This window comes from Oncorhynchus clarkii, chromosome 16 (genome assembly GCF_045791955.1).
Source record: "Oncorhynchus clarkii lewisi isolate Uvic-CL-2024 chromosome 16, UVic_Ocla_1.0, whole genome shotgun sequence".
Lineage (NCBI taxonomy): Eukaryota > Metazoa > Chordata > Actinopteri > Salmoniformes > Salmonidae > Oncorhynchus > Oncorhynchus clarkii.
Window position 1 is genome coordinate 23,516,451 of NC_092162.1, and position 27,471 is coordinate 23,543,921.

At 44.2% G+C, this 27,471-nt stretch overlaps 1 protein-coding gene across 4 annotated transcripts in view; it reads left to right on the top strand.

Annotated features, from left to right (window-relative positions):
- Positions 1-8,216: 8,216 nt before the first annotated feature.
- Positions 8,217-27,471, top strand: part of LOC139368218 (V-type proton ATPase 116 kDa subunit a 1-like) — a 40,480-nt gene continuing 21,225 nt past the window's right edge. Inside the window, exons 1-11 of one of the 4 annotated variants that reach the window (XM_071106879.1) lie at positions 8,217-8,318; positions 9,593-9,732; positions 9,892-9,970; positions 13,906-14,003; positions 14,680-14,808; positions 16,348-16,430; positions 21,461-21,587; positions 21,861-21,943; positions 22,233-22,326; positions 26,263-26,475; positions 27,251-27,401. In XM_071106879.1, coding sequence (XP_070962980.1) covers positions 9,616-9,732; positions 9,892-9,970; positions 13,906-14,003; positions 14,680-14,808; positions 16,348-16,430; positions 21,461-21,587; positions 21,861-21,943; positions 22,233-22,326; positions 26,263-26,475; positions 27,251-27,401 — 1,174 coding nt within the window. In that variant the 5' untranslated portion in view covers positions 8,217-8,318; positions 9,593-9,615. Of the gene's footprint in view, positions 8,319-8,525; positions 8,584-9,566; positions 9,733-9,891; positions 9,971-13,905; positions 14,004-14,679; positions 14,809-16,347; positions 16,431-21,460; positions 21,588-21,860; positions 21,944-22,232; positions 22,327-26,262; positions 26,476-27,250; positions 27,402-27,471 lie in introns of those variants that run through there. The other 3 variants (XM_071106876.1, XM_071106877.1, XM_071106878.1) reach the window with 3 other exon arrangements.

Sequence of the window (27,471 nt, forward strand, 5' to 3'; positions counted from 1 at the left end):
TGGAGAGAGAGGGACCGGGCAGGCACTGTGTTATGCCGTGAGGCGCACTGTGTCCCCGGTGCGCAGGCATAGCCCGGTGCGGTACATAGCAGCGCCTCGTATCGGCCGGGCTAGGTTGGGCATCGAGCCAGGTGCCATGAAACCTTCTCAGCGCATCTGGTCTCCAGTGCGTCTCCTCGGGCTGGGGTACATGGCACCAGCCCTACGCATGGTGTCCCCGGTTCGCCAGCCCAGCCCAGTGCGGGCTATTCCACCTCGCCGCACTGGCCTGGCTACGGGGAGCATTCAGCCAGGTAGGGTTGGGCAGGCTCGGAGCACGAGACCTCCAGTGCGCCTTCACGGTCCGGTCTATCCGGTGCCACCTCCACGCACCAGCCCTCCGGTGGCAGCCTCCTGCACCAGGCTGTCTCTCCGTCTCCTCCCTACAGGTGCACCCGCCTGTCCAGCGCTGCCAGAGCCTTCCTCCTGCCCAGCGCTACCAGAGTCTCCCGTCTGTCCTGAGCTGCCAGAGTCTCCCGTCTGTCCTGAGCTGCCAGAGTCTCCCGTCTGTCCTGAGCTGCCAGAGTCGCCCGTCTGTCCGGAGCTGCCAGAGTCGCCCGTCTGTCCGGAGCTGCCAGAGTCGCCCGTCTGTCCGGAGCTGCCAGAGTCGCCCGTCTGTCCGGAGCTGCCAGAGTCGCCCGTCTGTCCGGAGCTGCCAGAGTCGCCCGTCTGTCCGGAGCTGCCAGAGTCGCCCGTCTGTCCGGAGCTGCCAGAGTCGCCCGTTATGTCTTTGTTTTAGTATGGTCAGGGCGTGAGTTGGGTGGGTTGTCTATGTTCATTTTTCTATGATTTACTATTTCTATGTTTGGCCTGGTCAGAGGCAGCTGTCTATCGTTACCCCTGATTGAGAACCATATTTAGGTAGCCTGTTTTCTATTGTGTTTCGTGGGTGTTGTATTATATATATATTTTGGGATCTGTCGAATATGTGAAGAAGTGGAGGTGTGTGTGTCTGTGTGTGTTTGTGTATTGCTGATGTTGAAAGAAAAACATGCTGCATAGCTAGCCTCATCATTATTTTATATTAGGGACTTATATTTGACCAATTACTTATTACTGCCATTGTCTTTTACGATATTTATGACTTTACTAATACCACTGTTTTTCAGGTTAAGGGGAAAGAAACCATCACTATTCCTAAGGTTTTGCCAATAATGGCTGCAGCCTTCAAGTACTTAATAGCAAATACACACTGCCAGATGAAAGCAAACTAAATGTATTAAGTATGTTAAAATTATTATTTTTTAAACCAATTAATAGGATACATTTGAAGAAAGATTACGAAGTGAATAAGACAAGTGGATGGTCACACAATTGTGGTCGATTTCTATCATCCAGATAAGGTCCTATTTACATGAATAACTCCTGTAGGGGAGATCTGGGTTGTTTGTCTCAAGGCTCAAAATGTGGAATTGTGTTAGGAATATTGTTTGATCAAGGCCTGGCCATTTCTAAAACTCTGCATGCTATATTGCTTCATTTCCTACAAAGGGAATAAGTTACTAGCAAACATTGTGACAACCAACCCCGCGGTAGGGCTGGTTGTCACAAGTGGACAGAGTGTGTTTAATGGCTTATAACTCCATTTTGGATATGAGGATAAAAATGGTCCCCATTTCAACATTTGTCTATCTACTAATATTGAAAAGAGTGTTGTAAGATATACAAGTGCTGAGGAATACACACAAGAGTAAAAAGTATGACAACCAACCCCAGTCTCCCCTATGAAAGGCATCTGGATTATCCAGAATTTTCACTAGAGGGTATATTTTCAAATGATGTTGTATGACAATTACAGTAATAACCTCGAGAGAAGTCTCCCTGTTTGACAAACAATCAATCAAAATGTGTGTTTAAGAGAGAGCCGGTTTTGAGTGACTGTATTTGATTTTTATAGATCCTAAAACTCAAAGTCGTATGCACTCTGGTGAATGGGTACACAATATCATCTGAATGAGAGGCAAAAATTAGAGTTGCTTTAAGAGGAAATATCATATAGATTGAGAAGTAACAAGAATTGTTACATACCATTTTACATCATTTGAGATACAGTTATTTTATATATCGGTAGTGTATTATAATTAAACCAAGCTTTAAAAAAAAAATCAGCATATCAACCCACCTATGATCCATTACATCAGTCAGCGACAACTTAAACATTCTGAAGTTAGTGGAGTCAACTTTGGGCAGTTCTGGGCCATTGTGACATAGGATCTCTGTGGTTATGTTGTCTCTATTAAATTACCAATAGATGCAGTAAAGAGGTCAATGGAACGCAGACCGTGGGGGATGGAAGAAGGACGTCGGATTGTTGCACATTCAACAAATCTGTTCTAACCAAGTGGATATTCTTCAAATCCGTCACGATTTATGTGTTGTAACAGGCCCAGAATGTGGTTACTAAAGTCTGATTTCGATATATTTGGCTGTTTTCGCTGCATAACATTTAGAAGTTGTCCCACACGTTTCGGTTGAATGCATTCAGTTGTGTGACTGACTAGTTATCCCTGTTCATTTCCTTTTCAAGTTTTATAAGAAGTAACTGACAAATGATAACTCCCATTCGAATAAGCTGGTAGCATAGCTAGCATACAAAATCAGTGGTCAGTTGTTTTTATCTGTTTTATTGTATTTATTTATTTCTCATTTACAACTGCGACCTGGCCAAGATAAAGCAAAGCAGTGCGACACAAACAACACAGAGTTACACATGGGATAAACCAATGTACAGTCAATAACACAATATAATAATCTATATACAGTGTGTGAAAATGTAGTAAGATTAGGGAGGTATGGAAATAAATTGGCCATAGTGGCGAAATAATTACAGTTTAGCATTAACACTGGAGTGATAGATGTGCAGAAGATGAATGTGCAAGTAGAGATACTGGGGTGCAAAGGAGCAAAAAATAAATATGGGGATGAGGTAGTTGGTTGGTGTCACGCCCTGACCGTAGAGATCCTTTAAATTCTCTATTTGGTAGGTCAGGGTGTGACTAGGGTGGGAAGTCTATGTTTATATTTCTTTGTTGGCCGAGTATGGTTCACAATCAGAGACAGCTGTCTATTGTTGGCTCTGATTGGGGATCATACTTAGGCAGCCCTTTTCCCACCTTGTGATGTGGGATCTTGTCTTTGTGTGTTGCATGTGTTGCACTCCTAGCTTTACGTTCGTTGAGTTGTTTATTGTTTTTTGGTGGAACATTTAAATTAAAGAAAATGTATGCCTACCACGCTGCACCTTGGTCTTCATTTAACAACGAACGTTACAAGTGGGCTATTTACAGATGGGCTGTGTACAAGCGCAGTAATCAGTAAGCTGCTCTGACAGCTGATGCTTAAAGTTAGTTAGGTAGATATAAGACTCCAGCTTCAGTGATTTTTGCAATTCGTTTCAGTTATTGGCAGCAAAGAACTGGAAGGGAAGGCAGCCAAAGGAGGAGTTGGCTTTGGGAATGACCAGTGAAATATACCTGCTGGAGCGCGTGCTATGGGTGGGTGCTGCTATGGTGACCAGTGAGCTGAGAAAAGGCAGGGCTTTACCTAGCAAAGACTTATAGATGACCTGGAGCCAGTGGGTTTGGCGATGAATATGAAGCGAGGGCCAGACAATGAGAGCGTACAGGTTGCAGTGGTGGGTAGTATATGGGGCTTTGGTGACATAATGGGTGGCACTATGATAGACTACAGCGAATTTGCTGAGTAGAGTGTTGGAGGCTATTTTGTAAATGACATCTCCGAAGTCAAGGATCGGTAGGATAGTCAGTTTTACGAGGGTGTGTTTGGCGCATGAGTGAAGGATGCTTTGTTGCGAAATAGGAAAACGATTCTAGATTTAATATTGGATTGAAGATGCTTAATGTGAGTATTTGTAGTTGTCCACATATTCTAAGTCAGAACCTTCCAGAGTAGTGATGCTAGACGGGCGGGCGGGTGCGGGCAGTGATCTGTTGAAGAGCATGCATTTACTTGCATTTAAGAGCAGTTGGTGGCCACAGATTGAGTGTTGTATGGCATTGAGGCTCATCTAGAGGTTTGTTAACACAGTGTCTAAAGAAGGGCCAGAAGTATACAGAATGGTGTCATCTGCGTAGAGGTGGATCAAAGAATCACCAGCAGCAGACATCATTGATGTATACAGACTAAAGAGCCGGCCCGAGAATTGAACTCTGTGGCACCGCCATAGAGACTGCCAGAGGTCTGGACAACAGGCCCTCCGATTCGACACACTGAACTCTATATGAAAAGTAGTTGGTGAACCAATCGAGACAATCATTTGAGAAACCAAGGCTGTTGAATCTTCCGATAAGAATGCGGTGAATGACAGAGTCAAAAGCCTTGGCCAGGTCGATGAAGACGGTTGCACAGTATTGCCTTTTATCGATGCCAGTTATGATATCGTTTAGGACCTTGAGCGTGGCTGAGGTGCACCCATGGTGAAACCAGATTGCATAGCGGAGAAGGTACGGTGGGATTCGAAATGGTCGGTGATCTGTTTGTTAACCTGGCTTTCGAAGACTTTAGAAAGGCAGGGTAGGATAGATATAGGTCCGTAACAACTTGGGTCTAGAGTGTCTCCCCCTTTGAAGAGGGGGATGACCCCGGCAGATTTCCAATCTTTAGGGATCTCAGACGATAGGAAAGAGAGGTTGAACAGGCTAGTAATTGGGGTTGCAAAAATTGTGGCGGATCATTTTAGAAAAAGAGGGTCCAGATTGTCTAGCCCAGCTGATTTGTAGGGTTCCAGATTTTGCAGCTCTTTCAGAACATCAGCTATCTGGATTTGGGTGAAGGAGAAGTGGGGAGGCTTGGGCAAGTTGCTGTGGGGGGTGCAGAGCTGTTGACCAGGGTAGGGGTAGCCAGGTGGAAAGCATGGCCAGCCGTAGAAAAATGCTTATTGAAATTCTGTAATACAGATGATTGGTGACGATGACATCCAGACAAGCATTATACTCCAATTTTTACTTCAACATAGTGTGAAAGAAACATATAAACAATCGCCTAAATGTAGGCACATTTTGCTGGGGGGCTAAATGGAGATTTGGGATCTTTCCCCCACAGCATCTTTCCCCCACGCGTTTCCATGGCATTTGCATTGTTTAAGTCGGGTTCCATTGACCTCTTTACTGCATCTAGAATTAGGAATTAGAATACTTAAGTTTTCTAATAATTACTAATTCTATGAGCCCAACAATGTGAGCCATGATTTCATAATTGATCAGTACACCTTGAACATTCCGTTTGAACTATTTGATGGCTGACCACTGAAAATATAACAGCACCTTCGAAACAATGTAGAAAGTGGTATCAAAGCAACTGGCTTGCAATGGAGCCTCCGGCAAGTTACGAGGAATTACTGCAGGAATACCTGAAACTGAGGGAGGAGAAGGAGCAGATGAACCAAGTGATCATCTGGATGACGAAGAGAAATAGTCAACTAGAGGATTTGTGTTCACAACATGGCCTCAGTACAGATACTTCAGTTCAGCCGAAGGCTAGGTTTACCCCGCATCTGCCCCCCAGACTCCCTGTGCCCCCCACAGCAGTCCTCAGGGTGCGCAAGGTGTGGCTAGAGAACTCATGTAAGACCAAGATGGCCACCATGATAGAAAAGGTAGATAAGGTGACTTTGAATCAGGTTATTTTGTATTGCAATATATTTTTATTGGAGAATAGTATGCAAAATTACAGATATCATATGACATGTAACAGTGTTCACCTGTTTCCTCCAGGTGACTTTGAATCCATTTCAGGAGAAGAAGAGGTGCGAAGTAGTGGAGGCGAAACAGCATGGAGGGTTACAGCAGTCGATGAGCAACGCCGACTGCAACCGGAAAGAGTGTGATATCTGTGGCCGGCGCTTTCATCCTGACCGTGTGGAGAAACACAGCCTGATATGTGCCAAGGTCGCCTCCGAGAGTAAAAGACGTGGGGTCTACGACTCCTTCAAGCACCGGTACAAGGGCACCAACCTGGACAGCTTCATCAAGCGATCTATTAATCCATGATTCATGTGATGTGGTGTGTTACCTGTCCTCCAAGGCTATAGGCCATCCTGACTATGACAAAGTTTAAAACTCTTCCCCTACTAGAAAAACCTTTTTAATTTCACTTCAATAAAAAGTATACGTGAATTGTTTGGATCTATCAGTGCATTTCAAGAGAAAGATGTGTTCCCATCACAGTCTATTGGTGCATTTACACTGTAAATATGTCCAATGGTGGACAATTTACCATTATTTGGGGATATGGGTTGAGCAGGCAGAGGCAAACACAAATTACCATTTTCAAAGATTTATTCTTAAGGTATGGTTTTGTCCATAAATCATTGCAATTAAGTTCCAAACATCAATCCATATCTATATCCAATCCATATTCAGTTCTGCATACTTTGCTTTCCATTTATCTTTTACTTTAAAAACTAAGTTAATTAAAATCACAAACATACAAACCAAATAGAAAACACAGGAAGTGGCAAAGGAAGTGGCGCAGCCCAGCAGGCAGGTGTCCATTTTCTTCAAAAGAAGGAGTGGATACTGTGTTTTGACCCTTACCCCACTGCAGAGAAAACTCTCAAAGGTACATAATTCTTTTTAAGAATAGCAGCACATTTTTACAGATACGATCTATAGGTTTTTCTTATGTGTGTAGAGATGATAAACAATGACTAACGAGGCCTTACTACTTTAATTGCCTTTTTAAATGCCCATACACCAGTAGAAAGCAACTTTTTTTTCTCGAGCTGACAGACAATGGCCAGAGCATATGATGGATTTAAGTCAATAATTCATTGTTTTAGTCAAAGTATGATACAGTTGAAGTCGGAAGTTTACATACATCTTAGCCAAATACATTTATACTCAGTTTTTCAAAATTCCTGACATTTTAATCCTAGTAAAAATTCAGTTTTAGGTTGGTTAGGATCACCACTATATTTTAAGAATGTGAAATGTCAGAATGATAGTAGAGAGAATGATTTTTTCAGCCTTTAGTTTTTTCATCACATTCCCAGTGGGTCAGAAGTTTACATACACTCAATTAGTATTTGGTAGCATTGCCTTTAAATTGTTTAACTTGGGTCAAACGTTTCGGATAGCTTTCCACAAGCTTCCCACAATCAATTGGGTACATTTTGGTCCATTACTCCTGACAGAGCTGGTGTAACTGAATCAGGTTTGTAGGCCTCCTTGCTCGCACACGGTTTTTCAGTTCTGCCCACAAATTGTCTATAAGATTGAGGTCAGGGCTTTGTGGCGGGCCGGGCCGGGCGCAGTGCGTGCTAACCAAGGTTACCAGGTGCACGGTGTTTCCTCCGACACATTGGTGCGGCTGGCTTCCGGGTTGGATGCACGCTGTGTTAAGAAGCAGTGGCTTGGTTGGGTTGTCTCCCGAGCCCGTACAGGAGTTGTAGCGATGAGACAAGATAGTAGCTACTAAAACAATTGGATACCACGAAATTGTGGAGAAAAAGGGGTAAAAATAAATGTATCACTAGTCACTTTAAACAATGCCACTTTATATAATGTTTACATTACTCATCTCATATGTATATACTGTACTCTATGCCACACGGCCATCTCGCATCCATATGTACAGAATATGTATTCTTATTCATTCCTTTACACATGTGTGTATAAGAATCTGTATTCTTATTCATTCCTTTACACATGTGTGTGTGTATAAGGTAGTTGTTGTGAAATTGTTAGATTACTTGTTAGATATATATATATATATATTTATAGACAAGGTCGGAACTAGAAGCACAAGCATTTCGCTACACTCGCATTAACATCTGCTAACCATGTGTATGTGACCAATAAAATTTGATTTGGTAGGAAGGATGGTCTCGGGGTCCGAGGGTGTAGCCGCAGGGCTATAGCGGTGTGAAAGCGCATCCGGCTTGACATTCATCAGTCATTGAAATGAATTTCAAAATCAGTCATCTAAATGAATTTCTAAATAAATGGTATTGGCTACCATTTGAATTACATATTTCAATTAATTACATCAAATGAATGACATCAAATGGATATCAAAGAGTGTATTAAGTCCATCTATAGATATTTGTAGCCTACCGTCATTACATAATATAAAACCCCATTGTAATAGCTCAACTAAAGTGTGGCTGACGTCGAAAGCCACACTAATCGCACAGCCTTGCAGCATCCCAACGCATCACATGACCATCCCCCAGCAGATGGTTTGCGTGATGTCACGTTGATTCGTGAGGAGAGCGCCTTTCGTTCGACCTGGAGAAATTCTGAAGGATTTTATCACAAGTAAGCTAATTCATAACTGATTAAATCTATATATGTAAATGTGAATTTTACAAACCGAACGGTATCAAACAGAAATGCATTTTTTTAAATGGTGAATTTGAACGTGCTTGTCATCTGTCGCGTGTCCTCACCTTGAGAACATTTCCTCTCTGGTCCATGCACTTCAGCTGATGATGCGATGCGGCTTGGTGTTGTTTAAAATAATAGTGATAGACATACTGTACTCTATGTCATCCCAAATCAAAAGGAAGAAATTGCAAATAAGGTCAGTCGACCATTAATCGACGATGTTAGAATAATTCTGTATTTGCATTAGGCCGTAGGCCTAATAACCATAGACCTTCGGTCAAAATATAACCGTTTGTGATATAAACGAAATTCATTATTATCTATTCATAATACTCAGATGTTTATTTCAGTGACCATCAAACAGAGGTGCTATCTATTTATTTCGGCGTCATTTTGGTTGAAATATGGCTATAGCCGGTCATTTCAAGCAATATTTCAGACATGTGTCCTCCTAATTTTCAATTAGCCTACATAATTGTTAGAAAGACGTATATAAATTCATCAATAATATTCCTATCATTGTTCCCCGTGTTCACCGTTGCCTTCATCATATTATGAAAGATGCTCAATAGTCTACTGGTAGCCTACAGCAGCAGCATCATCATAATGGCGTCCTTGAGATGAAGGACAGTGCGGCAGAGAAAACGACATGGCTTTCTGAAATTGAGAGAATATTTGATATTTTAACGATTGGACGTAATATGCTTTATGTTATTTTGAACATTTTAGAAATGTATTAGAATATACCTAACCTATATGAATTATGTTCGGGTTGACTACCTGGGCAGCGGATATATGTTTAGCATCTTTAAGCACGAGTAGGATTTCCATTGGGCACGGACAGTTAATCCTCATATCCGTGTTGACTGATCCTGATGACAGTCCTTTCACACCTGGAAAGAAAAAGGAAGCCATAGAATTAGAAGAATGACATACAGTACCAGTCAAAAGTTTGGACACTATTTCTGATCAATTTGATTATATTTTAATGGACAAAAAAATCGCTTTTCTTTCAAAAACAAGGACATTTCTAAGTGCCCCCAAACTTTTGAATGGTAGTCCAAATGCTAGACCTACTGCTCTTGAACTGTTCAAGCTAGAGACACACCAACCCAACTTTGTTCAGGCTAACTATCTATCCGTCCATCCTTGTCATTTTGCCCTTAATTTTGCCAACAGGGGTATTATTTTTTTTTACCTTAAAGGGTGAGTGTGTCAGGTGGTCACCATGGGGGAACTGTTCAGGAGCGAGGAGATGACGCTTGCCCAGCTCTTCCTCCAGTCTGAGGCAGCCTACTGCTGTGTCAGCGAGCTGGGAGAACTGGGAATGGTTCAGTTCCGCGATGTAAGTAACATACCAGTCATCTATCTATTTAAAAAAAAAAAAGGATTTAACCTTTATTTAATTAAACAGGAAGTCCGATTGAGGTCAGCATACCTCTTTCCCAAGGTAGACCTGGCCAAGAAGGGCAACTTTGACACCTGTTTCTGTTTGAATTTTTAGCTCAACCCAGACGTGAATGTGTTCCAGAGGAAGTTTGTGAATGAAGTGAGGAGGTGTGAGGAGATGGACAGGAAACTAAGTGAGTGATTTCACAATATGTTGAATGAATAAATGAATACATTTTATTTGACATATTTAATATATGTATAGAGATATGTCAGCCAAGTGAGCCAACAATACATCCAATGTTTTTGAGAATTAAAAACACAGTAAGTGTTACACAATAAAGACATTTCCATTGTGGTCCTCCCTATTTCTAGGTGGGTAACAGAATGGACAGCTTGGGCAAAACATAGCAGGGACAGTTCATATAATACCACATTAAGTGCATTCGGACCCCTTAAAAGTATTCAGACCCCTTGACTTTTTCCACATTTTGTTACATTACAGCCTTGGATTGAATCGTTTTTTCTCTCATCAATCTACAGTCGTGGCCAAAAGTTTTGAGAATGACACAAATGTTAATTTCCACAACGTTTGCTGCTTCAGTGTCTTTAGATATTTTTGTCAGATGTTACTATGGAATACTGAAGTATTTTTTCCGAACAAGCTTTTTTCTGGATTCCCCAAACAATCGGAAAGGGGATTCATCAGAGAAAATTACTTTACCCCAGTCCTCAGCAGTCCAATCTCTGTACCTTTTGCAGAATATCAGTCTGTCCCTGATGTTTTTCCTGGAGAGAAGTGGCTTCTTTGCTGCCCTTCTTGACACCAGGCCATCCTCCAAAAGTCTTCGCCTCACTATGCATGCAAATGCACTCACACCTGCCTGCTGCCATTCCTGGGAAAGCTCTGTACTGGTGGTGCTCCGATCCCGCAGCTGAATCAACTTTAGGAGATGGTCCTGGCGCTTGCTAGACTTTCTTGGGCACCCTGAAGCCTTCTTCACAACAGTTGAACCGCTCTCCTTGAAGTTCTTGATGATCCGATAAATGGTTGATTTAGGTGCAATCTCACTGTCAGCAATATCCTTGCCTGTGAAGCCCTTTTTGTGCAAAGCAATGATGACGGCACGTGTTTCCTTGCAGCTAACCATGGTTGACAGAGGAAGAACAAGGATTCCAAGCACCACCCTCCTTTTGAAGCTTCCAGTCTGTTATTCAAACTCAATCAGCATGACAGAGTGATCTCCAGCCATGTCCTCGTCAACACACTCACACCTGTGTTAACGAGAGAATCACTGACATGATGTCAGCTGGTCCTTTTGTGGCAGGGCTGAATTGCAATGGAAATGTTTCTTGGGGATTCAGTTAATTTGCATGGCAAAGAGGGACTTTGCAATTAATTGCAATTCATCTGATTACTCTTCAAAACATTCTGGAGTATATGCAAATTGCCATCATACAAACTGAGACAGCAGACTTTGTGAAAATTAATATTTGTGTCATTCTCAAAACTTTTGGCCACGACTGTACACACAATACCCCCTAATGATAAAGAAAAATACGTTTTTTAGTGGAAAAATGAACATTTATAAAATATAAAAAAACAAATATTAATTTTACTTAAGTATTCTGACCCTTTACTCAGTACTTTGTTGAAACACCTTTGGCAGCGATTACAGCCTCGAGTCTTCTTGGGTATGACTCTACAAGTTGGCTGTAATGAAAACTCAGGTAGAAAAAGGTGTAGATTCACACGCAGAGATGTTTATTTCACCTTCGCAGAAGGCAGGAATCGTGGTCACAGGCAGGCAATGGTCATACACAGGTAGACAAACAGGCAGGTGAATCAAAACTAGGACTGAAGGCTATAACTGGTTCTCACATACGAGCTAGGAATAGGCTTAGTAGAGTCAAAACGAACAATACCTCTCAAAGGCACAAACAGAATGAACTGAACTAAATAAGGAGTTGATGAGACCAGGTGAGTAACTAACACAGGTGAAATCAATGAACAAAAAATTAAAGACAGGGCTACGTCCAAAAACACAAAGAAACAGGGCTACGTTCAAGAACACAAAGAAACAGAAAACAAGGTTGACTTAAGAAAATAAATACAGAACCTTACATGGGCACATCTGTATTTGGGAAGTTTCTCCCATTCTTCTCTGCAGATCCTCTCAAGCTCTGTTGGGTTGGATGGGGAGCGTCGCTGCATAGCTATTTTCATGTCTCTCCAGAGATGTTTGATCTGGTTTAAGTCCGGCCTCTGGCTGGGCCACTCAAGGACATTCAGAGACTTCCACTCCTGCCTTATCTTGGCTGTGTGTTTAGGGTCGTTATCCTGTTGGAAGGTACTTTGCTTTCTTTCATCTGTCCCATGGTCCTGACTAGTCTCCCAGTCCCTCCACTGAAAAACATCCCCACAGTATGATGCTGCCACCATCATGCTTCACCGTAGGAATGGTGCCAGGTTTCCTCCAAATATGATGCTTGGCATTCAGTTCAAAGAGTTCAATCTTGGTTTTATCAGACCAGAGAATCTTGTTTATCATGGTCTGAGAATCCTTTAGGTGCCTCTTGGCAAACTACAAGTGGGCTGTCATATGCCTTTTACTGAGGAGTGGCTTCTGTCTGGCCACTCTACCATAAAGGCCTGATTGGTGGATTGCTGCTGTCACGGTCTTCCTCCTCGTCATCTGAAGAGGAGAGGCGAGAAGGATCAGAGGACCAATATGCGGCGTGGTATGTGTTCATAGTGAATTTTTAATAAAGAGAACACTGAACACTATACAAAAGAGTAACACAGAACAATAAACCAAATACGACCGTGAAGCTACAAATGAGACCTGTGCTGACACAAGCCACTAACATAGACAATCACCCACAAACAAACAGTGCAAGCTTCTCCCATCTCCACAGAGGAACTCTGTAGCTCTGTCAGAGTGACCTTCAGACATTTTTTGGTACCCTTCCCCAGATCTGTGCCTCGACACAATCCTGTCTCAGTGCTCTACGGACAATTCATTCGACCCCAAGGCTTGATTTTGCTCTGACATGCACAGTCAGCTGTGGGACCTTATATAAACAGGCGTGTGCCTTTCCAAATCATGTCCAATCAATTGAATTTACCATGTGGACTCCAATCAGTTTGTAGAAACATCTTAAGGATTATCAATAGAAATAGGATGCACCTGAGCTCAATTTCAAGTCTTATAGCAAAGGGTCTGAATACTTATGTAAATAAGGTATTGCAGTTTTTTTGTTTTTTATAAATGTGTAAACATTTCTTAATCAATCAAATTGATTTATATAGCCCTTCTTACATCAGCTGATGTCACAAAGTGCTGTACAGAAACCTAGCCTAAACCCCCAAACAGCAAGCAATGCAGGTGTAGAAGCACGTTGGCTAGGAAAAACTCCCTACAAAGGCCAGAACCTAGGAAGAAACATAGAGCGGAACCAGGCTATGAGGGGTGGCCAGTCCTCTTCTGGCTGTGCCGGATGGAGATTATAACAGAACATGGCCAAGATGTTCAAATGTTCATAGATGACCAGCAGGGTCAAATAATAATAATCACAGTGGTTGTCGAGGGTGCAACAGGTCAGCACCTCAGGAGTAAATGTCAGTTGGCTTTTCATAGCTGATCATTTAGAGTATCTCTACCGCTCCTGCTGTCTCTAGAGAGTTGAAAACAGCAGGTCTGGGACAGGTAGCACGTTCGGTGAACAGAGACTTAAAACCTGTTTTCGCTTTGTCGTGATGGGGTATTGTGTGTAGATTGATGAGGGGAAAAAATGCTTTTAGCAATTTTAGAATAATTCTGTAACGTAAAAAAATGTGGAAAAAAGTCAAGGGGTCTGAATACTTTCCGAATTCACTGTACATTGAGATATAGTATTGTTAAGAATACCACACACAGAATGGCACACAGATGTCTATTTCTCCGACAATGCAGAAACTCAATGGCTTAGTCCCAGGTCTGTTTGTGCTTCTGCCTACTACGTATGTTGCCATTGTCAAGCAATTTGGCATGACAATTCCATAAGGAGTTGGCAAGAGATCAGAAACAGGCAACCAGGGTAGAAACTCGCACATGTATTGAATATTACCTGGTATTTTGCTTTCCAGGGTTTGTCGAGAAGGAGATTAAAAAAGCCAACATCCCGACTGTGGATACAGGAGAGAATCCCGAAGTCCCCTTCCCTAGGGATATGATTGACCTGGAGGTATCTATCCCTGTTGAATACTGCATGTCAGTAATATGAAATTATGAATGTCATTAAACATCAACCCAAAGTTAGCACAACACAATATCACAGATCATTTAATCATCATTTTTGCCTTATACTACTACTCCATTTACGGAAAAACCACATGACTTTCACGTGATCACATGTGACGTGTTTCAAAACTTCTTAATGTGAAGTTAATGTAATAACATGTGACAACATTTAAAGCAACGTGAAAACCAGATTTTCCACATGTGAAATCATGTGTTTTTTCTGTAAGGGCCTACCTGACAGTGAAGTGGAACTGTGCAGCAGTTCACCTGCTCTAGCCAATACCTCTAAGACCCATGATGACACTTTACCGTACATTGGCCATAATTATAGGATATAGGTAGGACTCATGTTAGGGCTGATGCCTGCTTGTTATGGAGCTGAATAGACTCTCTCTTCCATAGAAATAAAAACACTAGAACGGGTATCCTCATTCAAATCAATGGGTCTGTAATGGGTGTACCGGCAGCCATTTTAAAGGTTTACCAATGGGAGTAAAGCAGGAAGTAAAGGCTATGTCCGTTCTAATGATTTTATTTCTATGACCCCTTCTACCGTTTTCGAATCACGCCCCATCCCATCTAAAGCCTAATCTCATTGGTTGTCTCTGTTTGATTGACAGGCCACATTTGAGAAGCTGGAGAACGAGCTGAAGGAGATCAACACCAACCAGGAAGCCCTGAAGAAGAACTTCCTGGAGCTGACCGAGCTCAAGCACATCCTGCGACGTACCCAGCAGTTCTTTGACGAGGTCAGCGAGTACCTCCACTCCAATACTTTGGGCACATTCCAGGCGGACTACATTGCAGATGCATGCCAGATCTCACAACGCCTGGATAGGTTTTTAACATATCAGCTACCCACATCATTTGATATAGCAATTTGATGACCGACTGCTCATGGCACACCACCATTGATTGATGCAATGCAACATCTGTAATGTAGTTCACCTGGAACACAACCCCTGTTTTCCTCAATCCCTATGACCAAAAGTATGTGGACACCTGCTCATCGAACATCTCATTCCAAAATCATGGAAATGAATATGGAGTTGGTCCCCCCTTTGCTGCTATAACAGCCTCAACTCTTCTGGGAAGGCTTTCCACTAGATGTTGGAACATTGCTTCAAGGACTTGCTTCCATTTAGCTACAAGAGCATTAGTGGTCGGGCACTGATGTTGGCAGATTAGGCCTGGCTCGCAGACTGCATTCCAATTCATCCCAAAGGTGTTCGAAGGGGTTGAGGTCAGGGCTTGGTGCAGGCCAGTCAAGTTCTTCCACACCGATATCAATAAACCATTTCTTTATGGACCTCGCTTTGTGCACGGGGGAATTGTCATGCTGAAACAGGAAAGGGCCTTCCCCAAACTGTTGCCACAAAGTTGGAAGCACAGAATAGTCTAGAATGTAATTGTATGCTGTAGGTGTTAAGATTTCTATTTACAGGAACTAAGGGGCCTAGCCGGAACCATGAAAAACAGCCCCAGACCATTATTTCTCCTCCACCAAACTTTACATACATTTACATGCATTCGGCAGGTAGCGTTCTCCTGGCTTCTGCCAAACCCAGATTCATCTGTCAGAATGCCAGATGGTGAAGCGTGATTCATCCCTCCAGAGAACTCGTTTCCACTGCTCCAGAGTCCAATAGCGGCGAGCTTTACACCACTCCAGCCGACGCTTGGCAATGTGCATGGTGATCTTAGGCTTGTTTGGGGCTGCTCGGCCATGGAAACCTATTTCATAAAGCTTGCGATGAACAGTTAAGTGCTGACGTTGCTTCAAGAGGCAGTTTGGAACTCGGTAGTGAGGGTTGCAACCGAGGACAGACTTTTTTTACGCACTTCAGCACTCGGCTGTCCCGTTCTGTTCTGTGAGCATGTGTTGCCTACCAATTCGTGGCTGAACTGTTGTTGCTCCTAGATGTTTCCACTTCACAATAACAGCACTTACAGTTGACTGAGGCAGCTCTAGCAGGGCAGAAATTTGTCAAATTGACTTGTTGTTACCATCCTATGACGGTACCACATTGAAAGTCACTGAGCTCTTCAATAAGGCCATTCTACTGCCAATGTTTGTCTATGGAGATGTCATGACTGTGTGCTTGATTTTATGCACCTGGTGCATACACGGGTGTGGCTGAAATAGCCGAATACACTAATTTGAAGGGATGTCCACATACTTTTGTATATGTAGTGTATCTTAACAAAGTGGTTGCTGGTTTGTAACGCCAGACTAAATTGCATCTTCCTCCTATCTCCATCATCATCATATTCCTTATGTTCCACAGATGGAGGACCCCGCCCTGATGGAAGAGTCGTCAGCCCTAATGGAGGGTAACGAGGGTGGCCGGGGAGCACCGCTCCGACTCGGGTGAGACACATACACACACACACACAATCACACAATCACACACACGCACCGTACAGCAGTTTTCCCAAAGAAACTTCCAAGCCCTCGGGCACTGAAATTGTCAATTGCAATCCATAGAAACCAAAGTTTGTTAGGCTTGGGTCTAACAGAGTTAGGTGGCTCGCCCTGCTTGAATAACGGTAGGGGGAACACTGGTGTTCTAGGAGATGTACTTTTAACATACAATACATTAGAGTACGCCCTATAGGGCACTTGAACTGTACATTGAATGCAATCAGCTGTACAATACATACACCATTGCATGCTGTAATATTATATTGTAGCCCAAGGAAAAATATATTCTAGCTGTCGTGGGGATCATTTAACTCATATATGTCCAAGTCACCTCTTTTTGGCCTATAGGCATATACAGGCAGTTTAAATGACAGATGGTAGTGGATGGTGTATAAAAAAATACTACTGGCCTCTTAATAGGGACTGATTTCAATTAACTTTGAGCCAGGCATTGATCCATGCTTGATAATGTCAGGGCTGTGTGTGTGTGTGTGTGTGTGTGTGTGTGTGTGTGTGTGTGTGTGTGTGTGTGTGTGTGTGTGTGTGTGTGTGTGTGTGTGTGTGTGTGTGTGTGTGTGTGTGTGTGTGTGTGTGTGTGTGTGTGTGTGTGTGTGTGTGTGTGTGTGTGTGTGTGTGTGTGTGGATAGGCTTCCGCACCTATCGGGAGTTCCACTCAGCGGTCGAAAAATGCTAAAGAAAATAATTCCCCTGAAACTGGTGACATGGAACATCAGAACTCTTTTGGACACTGACGATAATAGCAATAGACCCCGTCAGAGAACAGCTTTGATTGCTGCAGAACTAAGGCACTATAATATTGACATTGCTGCCCTGAGTTAGACCAGGCTCCTGGATGAAGGTTCCCTGAAAGAGGAGGGAGAAGGTTACACCTCCTTCTGGTCAGGTTACCCTCCGGGTGGACAACATCAGCACGGTGTGGGACTGGCAATTAAGAACAGCCTTCCACCCAGCCTCACCGAAACACCTGTCGGCATAAGTGAACGACTCATGTCTCTCCATATCCCCTTAGCCAAGATGCGTTATGCTACTCTTCTCAGTGCATACGCACCAACGTTACCATCTGAAAATGAGGCAAAGGACTGCTTCTACCAATCACTAGATAAGGCCCTTCAGCGCATGCCCAGGAATGACAAGATGTTTTTGCTGGGTGACTTCAACGCTAGGGTGGGACAGAAAAACAGGATATGGAGTGGAGTGCTGGGTAGGCATTGTGTTGGCCAGGTTGATCTCATTGTCACTAACACCTTGTTCCAGCAGAAGAACAAATATAAAACATCATGGATGCACCCACTCTCCAAACACTGGCACCTGGACGACTACGTCATAGAGAGACGTTGTGACACTAATAACATCCTGCTGACACGTGTCATGAGGGGTGCAGAATGCTGGACAGATCACCGTATGATACTGGCTAAACTCCAGGTGAGAATACTTCCCCCCCCCCAACGTCTGCAGAAGTCCAGTAAGAGGCGTCTGCACTATATCCGGCTTGAGAAAGCAACAGTAAGGGTCGAGTCCCGCCCCTCTCTCGCTGAAAGGCTGAGGGAGACTGAGCCTCTTCTGAACGCAGAGGACCCCATGGACCAGAAGTGGGCATCTATTAGCTCAGTGTTCTATCAGGCAGCAGCCCACTCCATTGGCTACAAAGGTAGGAAACATCAGGACTGGTTTGATGAGAATTCTGACACAATCACAACCTTTACTGGACAATATGCACAAAGCGCACAGGGCTACTCTCAACAGCCGCACATCTGCTACCCTTCACAAGTAATGGCATGCATCGCGCAAGGAAGTGCAAACAACAAATGGTGGTCGAAGGAAATCCAAATTTATGCAGATAAAAACAACATGCACAATTTCTACAACTCAACTAAAGCTATCTATGGCCCGGGAAGTCGCTACATCACCCCCATGAAAACAGCTGATGGTCTGACTCATGAAGGACCAAAACCAGATACTGATGAGGTGGGCTGACCACTTTGAAGCACTACTCAATCAGCACTCTCCTACAGACCACTCCATCCTGGAAGAACTGCCTGTCCGTCCACCTCTTCAAGACCTCAATCATTTGCCAACCTTCCAAGAGGTGTTATCAGCTATCCATCCCTCAAGAACAACAAGACTCCTGGTGCTGACAGCATCCAGGCAGAGCTACTTAAGAAGGGAGGTTACTTCTGCACTAGAACGCTCCACCAGTACATCAGTGATGTTTGGGACCGGGAGATCGTCCGCCAACAGCAGCGGGATGCAAATATTGTCACCATCTATAAGAACAAGGGTGACAAGTCCATCTGCAGAAACAGCCGGGGGATATCCCTTCTGGCTGTTGCCGTCAAGGTCCTGGCAAAGGTGACGTTACGTCCTTCAAATACCTGGGCAGCATCCTCTCTGAGGACTGCAGCAACGACCTTAAAATTCAAATTAGGATCAAGCAAGCATCAGCTGCCTTTGGAAAACTCAGACGCAGGGTCTTCCAAAACAGGGATCTCCACCTCCACACCAAATACGCTGTTTATCAAGCCGTCTGCATCACCACACTTCTTTACAGCTGTGAAGCCTGGGTCACTCAATCACCACAACAAGCAGCTCGAGCGATTCCGCATAAGATGCCTGCTGCGCATCCTGGGAATCACCTGGCGCAACCATGTGCCCCATACAGAAATACTTGCTAAGACCAACTGCAAGAGTATGGAGGCCATGGTGACCCAACACCAACTGCGCTGGCTTGGGAATGTCATTAGAATGTCTCAGGAGCGCTTGCCGCGGAAGATCTTGTATGGCCAGCTACATCTTGGCCGGCGGTCTGTAGGGGGGCAGAAGAAGCGCTACAAGGACCAGCTAAAAACGATGCTGAAGAAGTGCAGCATCAAACCCACAGACCTGGAGGATGCTGCTGCCGACCGTTCCGCTCTGCCAGAGCTGTATACAGAGGTGGGAGGAGAAGAGCACAAAGAGACAGCAAAAACAGCTCAGGAGATATACAACCATGCCTGCCTCCACCAACACAGACTGCATATGCATATGCCCCACCTGCAATAAAGTTTGTGGATCTCGGATTGGACTCTACTGTCACCAAATAATTCACTGTTAACTCAGAAGTGGAAGTCATCCTTTGATACGATGGACAACCGTAAGCAAGTAAGTGTGAGTGCGTGTCAGTAGGTCAATGGCAGCATATGAAGCTGCCACACCAACAAAGCAGGGAAATTGACACTCATTATGACCTATAGTCACAGTGTCACGTTCGTCATATGAAGGAGACCAAGGTGCAGTGTCGTATGCGTACATTCTCTATTTATTAAATGAACGCCGAACAAAAACAATAAAGAACAAACGAAATGTGAAGCTACTGGAGTGCACAAAGACAACTTACTGTAGACAGTACCCGTCTCTGGAGGTTCCGGACTGTGAAACGTCGCCGGAAGCTCTGGACTGGGAACTGTCGCCGGAATCTCTGGACTGTGAAGGCGCACTGGAGACCTGATGCGTGGTGCCGGCACTGGTGGTACCGGGCTGAAGACACACATCTCAGGGCGAGTGCGGGGAGCAGGCACAGGACGTACTGGACTGTGGAGGCACACTGGAGGCCTGGTGCATGAGACCGGTACAGGTGGCACAGGGCTGAAAACATGCACCTCAGGTAGAGTGCGAGGAGCAGGCACAGGACGTACTGGACTCTGAAGGTGCACTGGAACCGAAGCGTGGTGCCGGCACTGGTGGTTCCCGGGATGGTGACAGGCACCTCAGGGCGAGTGCGGAGAGGAGGCACAGGACGTACTGGACTGTGGAAGCGCCCTTGAGATCTGGAGCGTAGAGCTGGCACAATGCGTCCTGGCTGGATGCTCACTTGAGCCCGGCAAGTGAGGGGCGCTAGCACAGGACTCACTGGGCTGTGCAGACGCACCGGAGACACAGTACGCAGCGCCGGCGCAGGATATTCTGGTGAGGGTGTACTGGAGACCAGGAGCGCTGAGCCGGCACCATCCGTCCTGGCTGAATGCCCATTCTAGCCCGGCAAATGCGAGGAGCTGGAATAGAGCTCACCGGGCTATGAATGCGAGCTGGAGACACCGTGCACATCACTGTGTAACACGGTGTCTGACCAGTCACACGATCCCCACGGTAAGCACGGGGAGTTGGCTCAGGTCTAACCCCTGACTCTGCCAATCTCCCTGTGTGCCACCCCCCAATCTTTTTTTGGAGCTGCCTCTTGGGCTTCCGTGCTAGCCGTCTCCCCTCGTATCGTCGCTGTTACTCCTGTGCTATCTCCACCTGCTTCCATGGCAGGGTCTTGTCCCCTGCCATTACCTCCTCCCAGGTCCAGGATGTCCTCCACTCATCTGTCTCCCGGGCCCAGGATGTCCACTCCTCTTGAACACGCTGCTTGGTCTTTTTATGGTGGGATCTTCTGTCACGTTCGTCATATGAAGGAGACCAAGGTGCAGCGTTGTATTCGTACATTCTCTATTTATTAAATGAACGCCGAACAAAAACAATAAAGAACAAACTAAATGTGAAGCTACTGGAGTGCACAAAGACAACTTACTGTAGACATACAAAAAACCCTTGACAATAGAAAAACTAGCGTACCCATCCTAATCACACCCTGACCTAACCAAAATATAAAGAAAACAGAGATATCTCAGGTGTGTGACACACAGCGACAGAACAGCAAACAACTTGGGCTCATCCATCCGTCAACACATTTGTTTTGCACTGTTCCCGTTGGCGCCTATTGCGTCTATTAGCCATTGACGTATTGGGGTTAATGCTATTAGGCTGGTCCCAGATCAGTTTGTTCTGTAGCAACTCATATGGTTGTTGTTATGCCAAAAGGACAAACAGATCTGGAACCAGGCACCTATGTCAGGAAAAATGTCACGACAACCCAGAGGGATCATGTACAGTGCATTTTATTGGCCAGAACCTGAAATATTTTAATTTGGCCCGAGCAGGTTTGTTGCTGGGGTGATCAGCCGGGAGAGGATCCCTACCTTTGAGAGGATGCTGTGGAGAGTGTGCCGCGGCAACGTCTTTTTACGTCAGGCAGAAATCGAGGACCCTCTGGAGGACCCCGCCACGGTCTGTCAATAACGTTTTTTAAATCTTACTTCATATTAAAAAAATATATAATGTGTGTGTGTGCTTTGTGTTGTATGTTTGTTCTTATTCTCTACTGTCTTTCGATTCTTTGTGTATGTATTTTTGAAATGTTATTATGTTTACACGCCTGTCTGTGAACTGAGCACCTAAAAGGATAAAAATAATTTAGTATAAAAAGTTTGTCAAAAAAATTGATACACCAATAAAGATGAAAAATGATTGGTGAGATGATTGACTCTTTCTCTCTTACAGGGCGACCAAGTCCACAAGTCAGTCTTCATCATCTTTTTCCAAGGCGATCAGCTGAAGAACAGAGTCAAGAAGATATGTGAGGGGTACGTTACTACCACTAGTCAGTACACAGTTCGTCCATTCATTTAGCATTTGAGTGCTGTCAGAAATGTAGATATACGAGTTCCCGACACGGAAATAACCCCTACAACGACCCTTTAAGTCGGGAAACTTGGGCCAGAATGATGATACCCGAGTTTATCAGTTGTGACGTTTCGTTATCTGATCACAGAACATTGGGAATGTCTGTTTTCTAGTACAGTAAATCTAATTCTATGGTTACCTACAGTATAATTGTAAGTCAGTATGTAAACTGTGGGTTGTGTGTTCCAGGTTCCGGGCCTCCCTCTACCCCTGCCCCGAGACTCCCCAGGAAAGGAAGGAGATGGCTGCTGGGGTCAACACCCGTATTGACGACCTCCAGATGGTATGCAAGACAATGAACACATTGTCACTTAACCATTTACTGCAGTGTGCAGACACAGTGTTTTTTGGTTGTCAAACAAATCTACTTTGAAACCAAGGTATACACTTCACACAGGTATAAGGTATACACCTTAAACAAAGACACCATGTCAGATATAGAGTTGAAAATGTATTCACTTTTGGGTTTGCATCCCAATATTACACTTTATGTACATCACAGATGACTGAAATATAACAAAATTGTTTGACATAGAAATAATGATGAGGCATATTAATAACATTCTACCCATGAGGCCACCAGAGGGAGATTTGTTAATTTGATGCTACATGTATCCTAATATGGACACCGTACCCAGTGGTAGGCAACTAGATTCAGCAGGGGGGCGATTTTTGGCCGAGCTGATGGTTGAGGGCCGCAACATAACAATCATTTCATACCTTAATTACACTGAGACACAATTACATATCTATTATCTTATTTGTGGGATTATTTGGGAACCGATTTCCTAAATTCAACTCATTTTTAGCTGGTGATTTTAACCGTTTTCTTTAACCCAAAACTAAAATCTAAATATTATTTTTATTACCCGCGAGCCTTTTTTTTTTACCTCTACGGGATCGGTGTACCTCCCCCGGGACAGTTGAGGTAACGTGCGCTAATGGGATTAGCATGACGTTGTAAGTATCAAGAACATTTCCCAGCACGTAGACATGTCTTATGTGGGCAGAAAGCTTAAAGTATTGTTAATCTAACTGCGCTGTCCAATTTACAGTTTACAGGGGGCAATGTAGATAGTTCAGGAGGTCCAGGTGGCCATTTGATTAATTATTCAGCAGTCATGGCTTGGGGGTAGAAGCTGTTAAGGAGCCTTTTGGACCTAGACTTGGCGCTCCGGTACTGCTTGCCGTGATGTAGCAGAGAGAACAGTCTACGACTTTGGTGACTGGAGTCTTTGACAATTTTTTGGGCCTTTCTCTGACACCGCCTAGTATATAGATCCTGGATGGCAGGAAGCTTGGCCCCAGTGATGTACCGGGCTGTTCGCACTACCCTCTGTAGCGCCTTACTGTCAAATGCCGAGCAGTTGCCATACCAGACGGTGATGCAACTGGTCAGGATGCTCTCGATGGTGCAGCTGTAGAACTTTTTGATGTTCTGGGTACCCATGCCAAATCTTTTCTGTCTCCTGAGGGGGAAAAGGTGTTTGTCGTGCCCTCTTCACAACTGTCTTGCTGTGTTTGGACCATGATAGTTTGTTGGTGATGTGGACACCAAGGAACTTGAAACTCTCGACCTGCTCAACTACAGCCCCGCCGATGTTAATGGGGGCCTGTTCGGCCCACCTTTTCCTGTAGTCTATGATCAGCTCCTTTGTCTTGCTCACATTGAAGGAGAGGTTGTTGTCCAGGCACCATACTGCATGCTCTGAGTACATGTCCTGGTAATCCGTCTGTGCAGTCTTCAGTGTTGCTTGCCTCAAAGCGAGCATAAAAGGCATTTAGCTCGTCTGGTAGGCTCGCATCACTGGACAGCTCGCGGCTGGGTTTTCCTTTGTAGTCCGAAATAGTTTGCAAGCCCTGAGTGTTAGAGCCGGTATAGTAGGATTCAATCTTTGTCTTGTATCAACGCTTTGCCTGTTTGATGGTTCGTCTGAGGGCATAGTGGGATTTCTAATAAGCGTCCGGATTAGTGTCCCGCTCCTTGAAAGTGGCAGCTCTAGCCTTCAGCTCGTGCGGATGTTGCCTGTAATCCAAAGCTTCTGGTTGGGATATGTACATATGGTCATAGTAGGTACGACGTCGTCGATGCACTTATTGACGAAGCCGATGAGGTGGTATGGACATTGGATGAATCCCGGAACATATTCCAGTCTGTGCTAGCAAAACAGTCCTGTAGTGTAGCATCCATGTCATCTGACCACTTCCGTATTGAGCGAGTCACTGGTACTTGCTGCTTTAGTTTTTGCTTGTAAGCAGGAAAACTTGGAGGATAGAATTATGGTCAGATTTTCCAAATGGAGGGCGAGGGAGAGCTTTGTACGCGTCTCTGCGTGTGGAGTAAAGGTGGCCTAGAGTTTTTTTTCTCTGGTTGCACATGTGACATGCTGATAGAAACTAGGCAAAACGGATTTAAGTTTGCCTGCGTTAAAGTCCCCGACCACTAGGAGTGCCGCGTCTGCATGAGCATTTTCTTGTTTTCTTATGGCCTTATACAGCTTGTTGAGTGCGGTCTTAGTGCCAGCAGCGTTTTGTGGTGGTAAATAGACGGCAAGAATAATATAGATGAAAACTCACTTGGTAGATAGTGTAGTAGAGGAAACCCTGGTTCAGTTTGCTTTCCAACATTGACCTTTCAGCAGGACAATAACCTAAAACACAAGGCCAAATATACACTGGAGTTGCTTACCAAGACGACATTGAATGTTTCTGAGTGGCCTAGTTACAGTTTTGACTCAAATCTCCTTGAAAATCTATAGCAAGACTGTAAAATGGCTGTCTAGCAACAATCAACAACCAACTTGCTAACATGATAAAAACATGTTTTCACTTTGTCGTCGTGGGGTATTGTGTCTAGGTGGGTGAGAAAAATGATCTATCTAATCCATTTTGAATTCCGGATGTAACACAACAAAATGTGGAATAAGTCAAGGAGTGTGAATACTTTCTGAAGGCACTGTATGATTGTAGGATTGGAGTTCCATCCAATCAGGGCCCATGAACTGTCCCAAATGGTTTGTTCCTGCCTGACTACGTTGCAGACGCCTGCATATCAAATAACCACATCATATGATACAGCAATATGATGCCTGACTATGCAGTCGATGGTGTGGCGCGTAACGATTGGTTGATGCGATGCAACGTCTTTCAGGTAGGAACGCCACCCTTCACTGTTGCAAGTGAGGAAGTTACCCAGTTACCCCTTGTTCCTTTCTCAGGCTTGCGTTTTCCAATACATCATTCTTGTTACACAGGGCTTTTGTGTTTGTGTGACAGTGTTGCATGCTAATCAACAACATATGGCAATGGCAATCATAAATTGTTCCGGAAAGCACATTTCTATGTGTGTGCTTGTGTTGCACAGTCCCTTGATACTGTTGGTTTACGTCGCACAAGGTTCTCGATGTTGGGATGTGCACATGTGCAGTATCTCAGTACTAGTCGGTAGAGGTCTTTTGCCTCGTATAACAATAATTGTGTTGAACTCTATCCTTATAAAAAAAATAATGTGGTTCTGCTTGAAAGGGAAGACTCCCTCTGTCCTCCTCTAACCCTGCCCTCCAGGGGATTCACCGTGCTCAAGCTTTAAAATAAATTAAATCATAGTGGCCGTGTCCGAAATCTGTTTTTCCTACTACTTACTAAAACTACATACTGTTTAGTCAAAGTTAATACAGTAAGCAAAAAATATCAACATACTCGGCTCACCCTTCCTATGAATGCGTCGTCTAATGTGCAATTTCATTGATACCCGCTATTTGCTCACTTGGTTACAGTGTGTCCCCTTATCTCATTATCAGCTGACTATCAGCTGTTGTCAAACACATGTGCCTGGAAAGACGATTATTTTCCTCAAAAGTGTGCAGCGAATTCTACTAGATGAAAAGCCGAAGTGAGTATAACATCCTGGCATTTAAAGCATACTCGATTTTGGAAATGTTATATACTATAATACGGAATATTTTCGCATACCTAAAATGGCTACTATACTACGGTCTATGTCTGAACCATCTGAGGCCTGAAGACTTGCTTTAGCTCCCCTGAGATAATACCTACTACCTAGGCTTAGCTAACACCATCTTGTTGTCTGTGCAGGTCCAAAACCAGATATTTAATCATTAAACTGCACCAACGACCTGAAGACTTACGTTAGCTCCCCCGAAATAATACCTAGGCTTTAGCTCAACGGGCTAACAAAACCCTCTTTTCTCCCGTGCAGGTGCTGAACCAGACAGAGGACCACAGACAGAGGGTGCTCCAGGCTGCAGCCAAGACCATGAGGGTGTGGTTCATCAAGGTGAGGAAGATGAAGGCCATTTACCACACGCTGAATCTGTGCAACATCGACGTCACCCAGAAGTGCCTGATCGCCGAGGTGTGGTGCCCTGTATCCGACCTGGACTCCATCCAGTTCGCCCTGCGCCGAGGAACGGTGAGTCGGGTCTGCAAATCAGAAGGATTAGAGCTCTGAGGCAGGAACCTCCCTTTAGTTCATTACCTCACTTCCTGTTGTTGTTTTGATGATGAACATTTGGAATTTAATACAAGACGACAATAAATTGCATTCTTTATAAACACCATAGAATTTGAGTCGAATAGATATACTTGGAATTGGACAGTAATCATAATAAAGGGAGAAATTATATTGATAGATATCAAATACATGCAGATTGTCATTGTGCAATCTGTTTTGCCAGGCAAACTAAACTAACAACACGCACAATTTTCACCAGTTCACCCAGAGGTCTATGGAATGTACTCTTTCTGTGCCCTGTTCTTATCTAAAGCTAAATGAAATTACAGGAATAGGCCAACGTTGATGTAATGTTATCATGTAGCCAAATACAACAGTGCTTCTGCCCAGTCTTTGGTCTGCAGAACTGACCTGGGGTCTGTTCCTTCTCCCATTACTCATTGGTCTAAGTGATATGGCAACCTCCTCACTGAGTCATCTGAAAATATGAAAATGGTGTTTGTGTATTGGCTGTATCAGGTTTGTAATGGGCTTGCGAAGGTGAATTGGCATTTGTCAGGTAATTCTGGTATAGGGTGAAGTTTCCCCTAGATGCTGATCTTGGGTCAGATTTGCATTTTCCTCACTAATGATTAAGGTTAGGATTGGGGGAGGGGAAGCTGATCCTAGAGTTGTACCTAGGGCAAACTTCACCCCATAGCGGTGACTCATTGTGGATTGGTGTGTTTTACAGGAGAGGAGTGGCTCCACAGTGCCCTCCATTCTCAACAGGATGACCACCAAGCAGACTCCGCCCACCTTCAACAAGACCAATAAGTTCACCTCTGGATTCCAGAACATCGTGGACGCTTACGGGATCGGAAATTACCGGGAGATTAACCCAGGTGTGCCTCTGTGTTGTTGTTGTTGTGTCTTTCTGTCGTTGTTGTTGTGTCTATGTATGCTGTTGTGTCT